Source organism: Silene latifolia, chromosome 6 (assembly GCF_048544455.1).
Source record: "Silene latifolia isolate original U9 population chromosome 6, ASM4854445v1, whole genome shotgun sequence".
NCBI classification, from domain to species: domain Eukaryota; kingdom Viridiplantae; phylum Streptophyta; class Magnoliopsida; order Caryophyllales; family Caryophyllaceae; genus Silene; species Silene latifolia.
The window spans coordinates 102144584-102156240 of NC_133531.1; the positions used below are offsets into that span (position 1 = coordinate 102144584).

Genomic DNA, 11657 nt, shown 5'->3' on the forward strand with positions numbered 1-11657 from the left:
TAAAACTTAATCACGTTTGTGGTTTTTCTATATTGAGCACATGTTAAGGGTGCCAATTAAGGAATGATTTGCAACAATTTATCAAGAAAAATTAAAATATGAACTCATGGTTAACATACTTAGACAATTAATGTTGTAAATCATTCCTTAATTGACATTTTAACATGTGCTCATTGACACATAATAGAAAAACTCGTTTGATAATAACAATGTTTAAATTACATACTCGTATAATTTTTCACGGATTTAGAACTAGTAGGTAAGAAAAGAGTTCCGTAAGAAAAGTATGACTAAGGACCTTGTATTGATTATGAAAGATGAATAATAGAAAACATTTAAGAAATAAATATGAGTATAGAAATTAGGCAAGTTGTGTGCCTTTTTATGAACATGAACTAGGGCCATCATGTCACATCCCAATTAATATGCACAGTTAGTTGCGTTAATGTGCGATTGTGAGGTGCCATTGAAGTTCAGTTTTCACAACTACACATTTAATTAATTTAATTAGGGCATTATCCATGCACGTTGATATACAGTCCTTAATTTCATTACGATTAACGTGTTGTCTTACCTATTCTTTCTTCACAAATTCTCATTATAGACGGACACTATCCGTCTATACGTATAGACGAATATCATTTTCCCTCACAAAATACCCATTTGCCATAAAGTGGGAAGCACATGGGGGTGCCCCACCTTGTCCCCCCTACCCATTTTATTAGAGGTTTTTACCCATCTGTTCGTCCCGCCCGTCTATACCAAGACCTATTGTTCTTTCTTTATGTTAGTAAATAGTACAAATAATTCACATAAATTTAACCAAAAACCATCAACCTTTCGTACAAAAGAAATTATAATTAGTTAAAACGTGTAAAATGTACATAACTAAGATAGTCAGATAGATAAGACAAAGGTTTATTGTTTTTTAGATAACATTCTTTTGTCTTCATCTATATATCAAGTAGGTTATATTTAACGGTTTTAAAATGGATATCTCAATTTTAAACAAGAATGTAATCATTAAGTAGAGTTTTTCCTAAATTACACAACAAATATTCAATTCCATTTTGCATATCCATTCTTCATCAAATTAAGCTAACAATTCGCAAAAAACTAAAAGTAATGAGACGAAAGTAGAATTCTTAAAACAAAAGGCTAATTATAAAATTTAAGATCTATATAATCTTCCTCCTTTAGATCTTGAATTGGGACAACGCTCACTAACTTGGGTTTACTCAAAAGCCAAAGGGTATGCTTGAAAATCCTCTTTGATAGGATAAAGATGAATATCTTCAATCCACGGGTTATCCATATTCGGCTCCACATTCTTTAACGCCTGCCAAATTACACTATTGCATTTAAAACCCGACCCGAATGCAATATGCCAAACCCGATCACCATTTTTAATCTTACGTTTAGCTTCGGTATATGCTAATCCGTACCAAACCGAACTACTAGAAGTATTACCGAACCTATGCAATGTCATCCTAGCTGGTTCGACATCAAGTTTAACCGTTCTCTCCAACGCATCAATTACGAATTTACCCCCGACATGGGAAACAAAATGGTCAATAACCTTTCCGAAATTTGGAACCCGGGGATTGGAACCTTTCTTGCTTAACCCAACCCGATCCACTAAATAATCCAAACAGAACATGATTTTGTCACTCAAGGGTAGGATCACGTAGCCTAATGTGGTTAGATTAGCTTTAATTGCATTTTTCGCCTCGACTATGAGATCTCTAGTTAAAGTAACCCCTCTTAGACCTAATGAGTCTTCGTCTAAGTGAATGCATTTATAGGAACTATTTGAATTACTAGTGTTTGTACGAACACTATGGACAAATTGGTACTTGGACACATGTCGGTCGGACGGGTTGTTGGATAGGAGAATGGCTGACCCGCCAACCCGAAAAAGACAGTTAATAGGCTGCTTATTCGGCTCGTCTCCGGTGTACATAGCTTGGGTCAATATTTCGGTACTTACTATCAGGGCGTAGGTGTCCTTGTGCACCTGAAAAGTACAAAATTTGATTAGTTATAGCAATAATGTTTGCATTGTCGTCTGGTACTGATGTTGATAAATCTTGTACTACAAATTCACAATAAAGACCGGTAGTTGTATAATTAGTGTCTATTGCCAGATTGATGGAAACCGTCGAATTTACTACGATGTACTTGTAATTGGGTTATCATTTTCTAAGGGGGTGAATAATTTTACAAATGTTGGATCATAATAGCAATATAATGTCCTTACTATACAAATTTGTATGCTCTTTGTATTACTGTTTACCTTTTATACTATTTAAAAGGGTATCAACGTAAACAAATGATTGAGATTGAGAGCGTATACAATCAACTATACAATAACACTTTGATAAGAATCTTACATGAAACCAACCGCTATTTTACGACTTTCAAAGAGTTACTATTAGACTATGTTTGTTGGTAAACCTAATAAGGACAAAATAACAGAGAGAAAAATGTACTCCTCAGCACGAGTTTGGGCTCGACTTAGAACTTAGCGAGTCAAGCCGAGCTAACTTTGGCTTGGCACAGAAAGCAAAGCTGGCGAGCAACTCGATTTTTTCTTCATGAACATTATTCGAGTAAGTTAAAGCTCGTGTTCAGCTCGACTCGTTATCAACCCTATACTGCCACTCACTATATATAAACTATGAGACGGTATTATTATACTCCGTATATGAAACTAGCACATTAATTCTTAAATAAGTTATCGTACCTGAAGAACGTCATGAGCTAGGGCAATGGCAGCAAGTCCAGCACTACAACCCATTCCAGAAAGACTAAAGCTCTTAACATCCTCCTTAAGCTTAAACTTGTTAACAATCATGGATGTTAACGAAGGAACCGGGTTAAAAATACTACAATTAACAATCAGCACTCCGATTTTCTCCGGTTTCACCCCGGTATTTGCTAACACTGACTTGACCGTCGTAAAAATGGCCACCTCAGCTTCACTCCTTGCATTATCAAGTGAAAAATTGAGTGGCATACTCAAGTATGCTTCTGGTGCATACGTGGCGTCCCCGATTCCCGACGTCAAGATCATCTTCTTAAGTAATTTAACTGTATCATCAGCTAAATTTGGGCCTAAGAGTTTGATCATGCCAATTGATTTTTTTCTAGTGACTTGTTGAGATTTCTTGGCTTTGAAACTTGCATGGTTTACTAAATACACGGCTTTACGTGATTTCTTCGACATGAATATTATTGCTATAATTAGGAGGAAAATTATGGGGAAAATCATGATTATTAATTTATGATGCTAGTAAAATACACACCTTTTTAAATTTATATGCTAATTTTTTATTTTATTTTTCGTTTATTTTTTTGCCAAAAAGAAATTATATATGATAAGGGATTTCAGAGACGGAAGATTTTGTTTAAAATAGATGCGTAAGGAAACATTCAAAGTCTAGCTTTATAGATTTTTAAAAATTACTTCATTTAGTTACATGCTGTTGCTCACTTTTTCCTATACGTAGACTACGTATTCTAATTAAAGTTAAGAAGGTAGTTAAGACGAAATAAATGTCAATTCAAGCACGTTGTTTCCTACACTAGGCCGTGGCTACTAGGCAAAGGACCCTCTTCTTACCTCGCAACGAAAGTTACAAGTCCATGTATATCGCAATTTTTTTTTTTATTTTTTTTTTTGATGGCGAGGGGGTTGAATTCCCAAGGATCCATGCATTCTCGCACCACCACATGGACCATATAAACCACCTCTTCGAAACCTGCATTGGCCAAGTGATCATCGCCCCAGCTGGTAGTCGAACCCGAGACCTCTCAACTCCTGCATTTCTGCAAGCTTCAAGGTTTAACCTGGCTACCACTCGACTAATACCACTTGGTTACAAATTCTAATTTAAGAAGAGCATATTGTCCAAACATTTAAAACAAAAGTTTTTAATACTCACTAGTAGAAAAAGTCTCATTGACATCGGTTATTTTACCCCATTTACATCGCTTTTGTGGCGATGTTTCTGAGGGCGACGTATTTAGTATTTTTACATTAACATCGGTTTTAGAACCGATGTAAATAGTATACAATTAACATCGGTTATAGGTGAAAACCGATGTTAATTTGTTTCAATTACATCGGTTTCTAAGTAAAACCGATGTTAATAGCATCTAATTTACATCGTTTTTGGTGTAGAACCGATGTAAATATCAACTTATTTACATCATTTATTGACTAAACCGATGTAAATAGGTATTTTTATTATTTAAAAAAAATACATTTGAGGCGTTTTTAGTGGGGAAAACGCCTCAAATGAGAGCTTCAATCAATTAAAAAAATTACATTTCCAAAACCCATAATGTATAAATATACATTGTTTTGAAAATAAATATTCTTAGATTTACACATAAATAGATACCCGTAGAATACCTCCTCGACTAAATAATGACAATATTGATAGTAAGATACAAAATGAAAATTAAAAAACTAATATAATAGTGTAATACTCCTTGTTTGTTCCATATATTTGAGCTCCTTCTAACTACCAACATTGTGTCGAGTTTTCATCCTTAAATCTTCATGGCTTGGCGGCTTTACCACTTCTTGGCAGCTTTTACAAGCTACAAACACACACGCAATTTACCACTTCCGCCTTGACCAGGCATGCCATATCCTTCTCCCAACCCATCACCTGTATGGCAAATAAAGTGAAACTTAACACAACCTTCAACTCTTTAAGGCTTCAAACCAAAAAAAATCATAAAACAATGGGATTACATCAGTAGTAGATAATTAAGAGGAAAAAAAAATAAAACCCAGTCTTTTGATAACAGGAGAGCTCATAAAAGACAAAAATCCCCTAACACAGGTTCACATTGCAACAAGATAGTGAACAAAAAATCCTGAGATTCATCCCAACAATTTAGTACCTGTAGGTACTAAATGAACCAGGGCAACTTCACAATTATAGCCTAGTATTAAAACATGAACATTATAGAGATATGCTAACCTTGCAATAAGCGATGTTGCGGTTTCTGTTTTAGTACACTTCTAGAAGTTTCAAGAACATCTGCTTGCCGTAGTTCGTCACATGCTACCCGTCATAGTAAAATGTAGCATGATTACCAATTTTTTAAGGCAGACGACAACCTACATCAGCATCTAAATCTTCTACTCCGTATCTTAATCATGTAGTGACACTGTTATTATAAACTTCCATTTTGTGTACAGTTAGTTGATCGTTATTAGAAACTTGAAACTTCTATACCATCCACTCGAGCGTTTACAAGAAAAACTAGTCAAACCGGCCCGACTCGAACTAGCCTACCCAAGATGACTTGATAATAGCACTTCAAACGGGCACACAAACCATGTGACCCTACCCGAAGTGAAAATCCCCATAAACAACCCGAAGGACCCGTTTGCCAAGTCTCGCTAAATAGGTATGCTTTGATGATGTTCATTGTTCAAGACAATTCATTAAAGTGTCGCTCTTTCTTTGTTGCAGGAAATTATATATCGTGACGCAAGAATTTTAATACAACTGGCAAAGTAGCGGAAGGAAGGAGGAGGGTCACTAATTCATCTAAGGTCTTAAAAAGGGGAAGGAGGGCGATTACCTCTAATGTCTCAAAAGACTTCTTCAAGTACTTAACCTCGGACTCAAAATTGGCAATATACAACATTGCTTGACCCTTTTGAATGCGAAAGGTATTTCAATCACCGCCTTCGAAACTTCTCGGCATGTCCAAGCTTGACAGGTGAATCATCCTTATATTCCATCAGCTTGCGTTCTTCTTCCTTGGTAGGAGCCATCTTTAGCAAACTCTCCGCTCGCTCCGTTCCAAGTGTCTCGCATTACACCGTACAAAACTAGTGCGTTATGACTTATGACTTACATGTCCTTCCCTGCCATACAAATACATATCTTATGACATTGTAATGGATTTCAAACCATGAGAGAAATTTAGAAAATTAAAATATAGATGCAATTATAGAAGGGGTGGCTAAATAATGTCTAAAATTGATGGTGGTGGCTAAATAATGTCTGACTTTGACCAATATTTCAATAGATAGCGATAACAACTTTTTGTAAGTGTTTATAAAGGACACTCGGGAATGCAGAAAAACAATCAGCTTTTTAGTACACTTTTTGAAGGAAAAAACACGATTATGACTAGATTTAGGACAAAAACATAAGCCAGATATTTATATAGGACACTCGGGAAATGATTCATACTGACCTTGAATTGTTGTTTCTTAAGGTTTTGGCATTGCCAAATGCTTCAAGAACCGGATTGGACTGTCACATGACCAAACAGGAATCAACTTGCTATTTCTTCTCTTTCTAGAAGACTAAAATGAGAATAGATATCCAATATTAGACAAAAAAGTGCGATTATTTTCAAACTGCATTTTTTCAACAAACTTAAGATGGAGAATACTTGAGAGAAGAATGAGGCCCACACTCATTTGAAAGTGTTTTTTGTGTTATTTCTTACCCAAAAATGGAATGTAGTGAATTAATTTAAAAGTCCAGAAAACGAAAATCTAGTGAATTAAAATGAATAGAGGGATTAATAATATTAATAGCATAACCTTGTCAGGGTGGCTGAATAAATACAATACTCGTATCACCTATAAAAAATCAGAGGCTAGAGCTCCTTACTTCGAGAACTTGTTGCTCAACTGTACGACCTTCCACACCAGTTCGTTCCCCAAGTATGCAAGATATCTCATAAGCATCTTTGTTGTCTCAGTCTTACCAGCACCACTTTTTTCACTAACCAGGATTGAATTACTCTTTCCTTCAGTAATCATCGCCCTTGTTGCAACAGATGTGTGTCACCATGGAAGATTAGGATGCTATAAAAAGGGGGAGAAATTAAAATATTGACAAGATAGATGTCACCTGTATTAAGTATATGCTATTGCGAAAACATGGGACCGAGCTCCCAATTGTGCTCCTTTATATTGATCCATCATGTGAATATCATACAAATTAGGTAATCTTTGAAATGGATTAACTGCAATAAAAATACTTCCTGTGTATGTCTGCAATTGACATGAAACCTGGTTATTCAAGAACATGGGCACACACCACCTATATAAAGACTTGTTGTCTCAAAACCCACTAATGTCGGCTTACATATATCTCATTTATTGAATATCTAATGGCTAAGTTAGAAAGGACTCCTGGTTCATGAAAGTCTGCAAGCTTTGTCATGTCATCAACACCTCCAGCTGGAGCTTCCTCGTCCTTAGGATAGACTTTTGAAACATTTGTGACAACCTTCAGATTAGAATTTTGGCTAGAATATCAAATGAATCATAAGCTTTGCATGGACTACAGATAAAAGTATATTACAGAATAAACTGAAACTTCATGGAAAATTTGTCTGTAACCACAGATATCGAAACAACATGCATGCCACAATTGAGTGAGTAGTTGACTTCAACTCACGAACCATAAATAATTAAAATCACAGTTGTTGGATAGCAAGTCTTGTCAAATTTGAATGTAGAGTTGTTCAATGTACAGGTTAGTCTTTCTCATTGCCTTATCTTATGACCATTTAATAAACCCTTATTATTAAACAAAATCTAAAGTAAATGGAACAAACTAAAGAAAAGTGTAGAATACTGAGAATGATGAAAGGAGTTGTTCGAAATAAAACCCTAACTGGTAGAGAAATCAATTAGCTTCATAGACGAAATTAGAAAGAAAATCAAGTAAATATGAAGATATGAAATCGGATAACAACAACAACAACAACAACTACTGACATAATTAAAATCGAAACTCAAACTTAACAACTGAATTGAATCGGAAATAACTGATCAAAAACAAATGGAAACGGGTGGTATCGACACCGTCATCAGAATCAGCTATCGAAAGAAGATGGCTCAAAATTAATTGAATCAAAGAAATAACATAAAAATAAAAGGACAACTCACCTGAAAAATCCATCCAAAATAGAAAAAGACGAGGAAATCTGGTAAGAATACACAACGGGTGGTATCGCACCGTCATCAGAATCGGCAGATCCCGATTGTGCTTGGAGGAGCTAATTCCCTAACGATTTAAAAATGGATAGAGGATGAGATGAAATCTGGTCTTCCTGCATATTAAACCTCTTCGATGATATAAAAAAATACAGGCATGATGCATGTTTGACGGGAGAGAGAGAGACGGACAAACAAATGAGACGGAAATTAGCGGCAGGCGTTATTGGTGAAGACAGTAGAAAAGAGCGAGGCAAGTAAATAGAAAAATAGAGGGATTGTAACTTGTGAGAGATGAAGGATACTGTGGATGGTAAGGGAAAGTGAAGGGTCGTGTGAACAAGAGACTCTAGGGCTAATCTTTTGCAGTAAACATAAAATGTTTACATCAGTCATTTAAAACCGATGTTAGTGATACCCTATTTACATCGTTTATGTTAAAACCGATGTCCCTAACATTTTTATACATCGTTTTTTAAGAATAATTGATGTAAGGGGAAAACGGTTGTACACATATTACATCGGTTTTGCATCGGTTTTGTAATAACCGATGTTATTTATAAACATTTACATCGTTTCAAATAAAACCGATGTCTTTATGGCGATGTTAATAGGACTTTTTCTACTAGTGACTAAATATAAGATAAAAGTAAAATGTATTGAGATTAGTAAAATATTTTTATTTAAGTGGCTGTTATTTGATCCGTTTTATTTTTAATAAGACAGATATTTCTACATCCATCGAAAACAAGTTGACTTAAATACGGATAAGATCACTTACAGGTTAAATCATATGTTTCGGTTAGGATTAGAATACAGTCAGGAGTGAATCCAACCCATGGCTATATGGGTTAGAGCCCAACCCATTTTTTTGAAGAAAAAGAAACTACCTCCGATTTTTTAGAAATGCCCAATTTATTTATTGTACGTTGTTTTTCAAATGAGCGCACTATTTCGTAGATGAGAATCAAATTCTTAATTTCATATTTGGGATAAGAGAGCATGCTTTTACTAATAAATAGAGAGTATATACTAAACATGAAAATCGGAAAATTGTAATGAATAGGTCAAAAATAGTAGTATAGGACATTTCTAAAGAATGGTAGAGAGTAATAGATAGAAAAATATGTCAATTCTAGGTTCGCGAGAAAGTAAGATTCAATTAGTAGTTATGCATATCAATACTATATACTAAATCCAGAAACCAAAGGACTTCAATATAATTAAAGAAAGTTATACAAATTAATTATACTATATAGTTTTAAATCACTAGCACCGTGTGATGGACCCGATTAAGGGATCTCAATGCAAATATTATAGAGAGTGGGTTAAAATTAAATTATATAGAAGTTTGGTAATTTTCTTAAACATAAGAGACAAAAATATGGTCAATTTCCTTAAAATAAAATAATTAATTAAGATGGTCAATTTCCTTAAAATAAAATAATTAATTAAGATGGTCAATTTCAAGGAGACTAAAAGAAAGAAGATATTGGTAATTTTCCTAAATATTAATAAAAGACTAGGAGATAGTCAATTTCCTTAAAATAAAATAACTAATTAGTATAAACATGCACACTTATGGTATTAATTATTATCATCATAAAATTATATATTAAATTTAAAATATATGTAATTTTATTAAACTTTATAGTTTATTAGATGTATAGAGATGTTAATTATTTAACATACAAAAATATAATATAAGTAGGTTATAAATAATTCAAGTTAGATTCCATAATATATAATATTGCATAATTCTTTCGATTTGATTTAATGTATATATGTAATATATTTATATAAATATATAATCCTCTTAAAATTGCATGCCTAATTAGTAAAAGTAATTTTGTCAGGAAAGAAAAGAATTGTTATAACATTGGATATAGCTATATGATAATAATCACTCATTTGAATAGTAAAAGTAACAATATTATCACCGAGATTAGTGAAAGTGGTAGAAACAACAACGGGAGTAGTGAAATAATCAATATCAATGCGGCAATAGTGAAAGTAACAATAATTACGGCGGGAGTAGTGAAATTATCAATATTAATGCGGCAGTAGTGACAGTAACATTAATTACGGCGAGAGTAGTGAAAGTAATAATGATTACGGGCAAGTAGTGAAATGTTATTAGTATTGTTTCATTAATAAGAGTAAAATATAAATAACGGGAGTAGTGAATTTGTCTCAAAATTTATTTCATCGTAATTTTATGATGTCATAGGAAAATATATTAATGATAAATTTATGGGTTATGCAACTTTAAGTAATTATATTTAATGAAAAAAAATAATGGTAAGTAGAGGTAGTCCGGGCGAAGCCGGGCACCAATACTAGTGTCTTCCATATTTAGAGGAGACCTGGTAAACGGGTCATCAGTTGAATTGGGTATGGGTCGAGTTGGTTTGAGTCAGGTCAGTTCGGGGTTTCCATTGTTTTTGGATTAATTCGGGTCGGGTCAGGTTATTTCGGTTTTGATCAAGTCCGTTTTGATATGTTGGTCAGGTCATTTTTGGGTTAGCTGGTATCAGATCGGGTCATTTTTAGGTCATGTTAGTTACAGGTCAAGAACGTTCGAGTCATGTTCGGGCGGGGTCGGGTCAATCCGGGTTTTGGATCACATTCGGGTGATGTAATTCAGGTCAATGTCGGGTCTCGAGGCAGCCTTTTCAGATTGGGTCAATCGGGTCGGATTGTTTTTGCCAGCTATAATTTTGAGGGTGTGTTCAGACCCCTATGAAGGCAGGTTTTGTAATTTTAGTACTCCCTCCGTCCCACTCAATAATTATCAATTGAATTCGAGACAAAGACCGAAGACATGTGAAAGAAAACATTTTAATAATAATATTGAACCACAAATTTCCCACCTACACATGAAGTACACTTGTACTCCCTCCGTTTCGGTCAATTGTTATCCATTGTTTTTGACACAAAGACCAATGAAAGAGGAAGAGGTCAATTACTAAGTGACAAGTAGAACAAATTGAATGTGAATGATCAAATTGTTCATCAAGTTCATGCTTAAAATAGCAAGAACATTAACTCACCGAGACACTTCAGTATGAAAAAGGACAACAAATAACCAGAATAGCGAGAGTAATTTAGAAATGATAACTATTGAAAGATACACCTAAAAATGAAAAATGATAACTATTGAGCGGATTATTGACCATAACAGGCCAAGTATTTTGCTTGTTTGATAACTCGTGTTAGACTGGTCCGTTGTTTATTCTCATAAGTTTGCTTGTTTGATAACTCGTGGTATACTTGGTATGCTGATCACTCTCCATCGATTCTATTTTGGAAACTTTTAATTATTGTTTTTTTGTTAATTGTTACGCTTTTATAGTCGAACAAAATTCTATACACTATCGTATGCAATTAGACGTATTGATGTTATACAGTTCCTAGCAAAGTTCCCTCTAGGGTTTTGTCCTTGAGAGGGTGTGCGCCACTAGGTGGTTTCCTAGGTTTTCTGCTCTTTTCTTTCGAATCTTTATATCCAAAAAGCGTCTTTTTGCCTCGTTTTCTGTGTTTTTCTTTACGGTTTGTTACCAGATTTCTTTTTTGCCTTTGTGGAAGTGCGCTGTTGACGGTTCTTTGATAGAAACCATGAATACGTTGAGTACGCTTAACCTAAATGAAGATTATGAGG

General features: G+C 34.4%; 1 protein-coding gene across 1 annotated transcript; it reads right to left on the minus strand.

Moving 5' to 3' along the window:
- Positions 1-998: 998 nt before the first annotated feature.
- LOC141587045 (3-ketoacyl-CoA synthase 17-like) lies at positions 999-3421 on the minus strand. The gene is made up of 2 exons (XM_074408463.1): positions 2747-3421; positions 999-2017 (listed from the first exon to the last, which is right to left on the minus strand). The coding sequence occupies exons 1-2, from the start codon at positions 3272-3274 to the stop codon at positions 1235-1237; spliced, it is 1311 nt and encodes a 436-aa protein (XP_074264564.1). The 5' UTR covers positions 3275-3421; the 3' UTR covers positions 999-1234.
- Positions 3422-11657: the final 8236 nt, after the last annotated feature.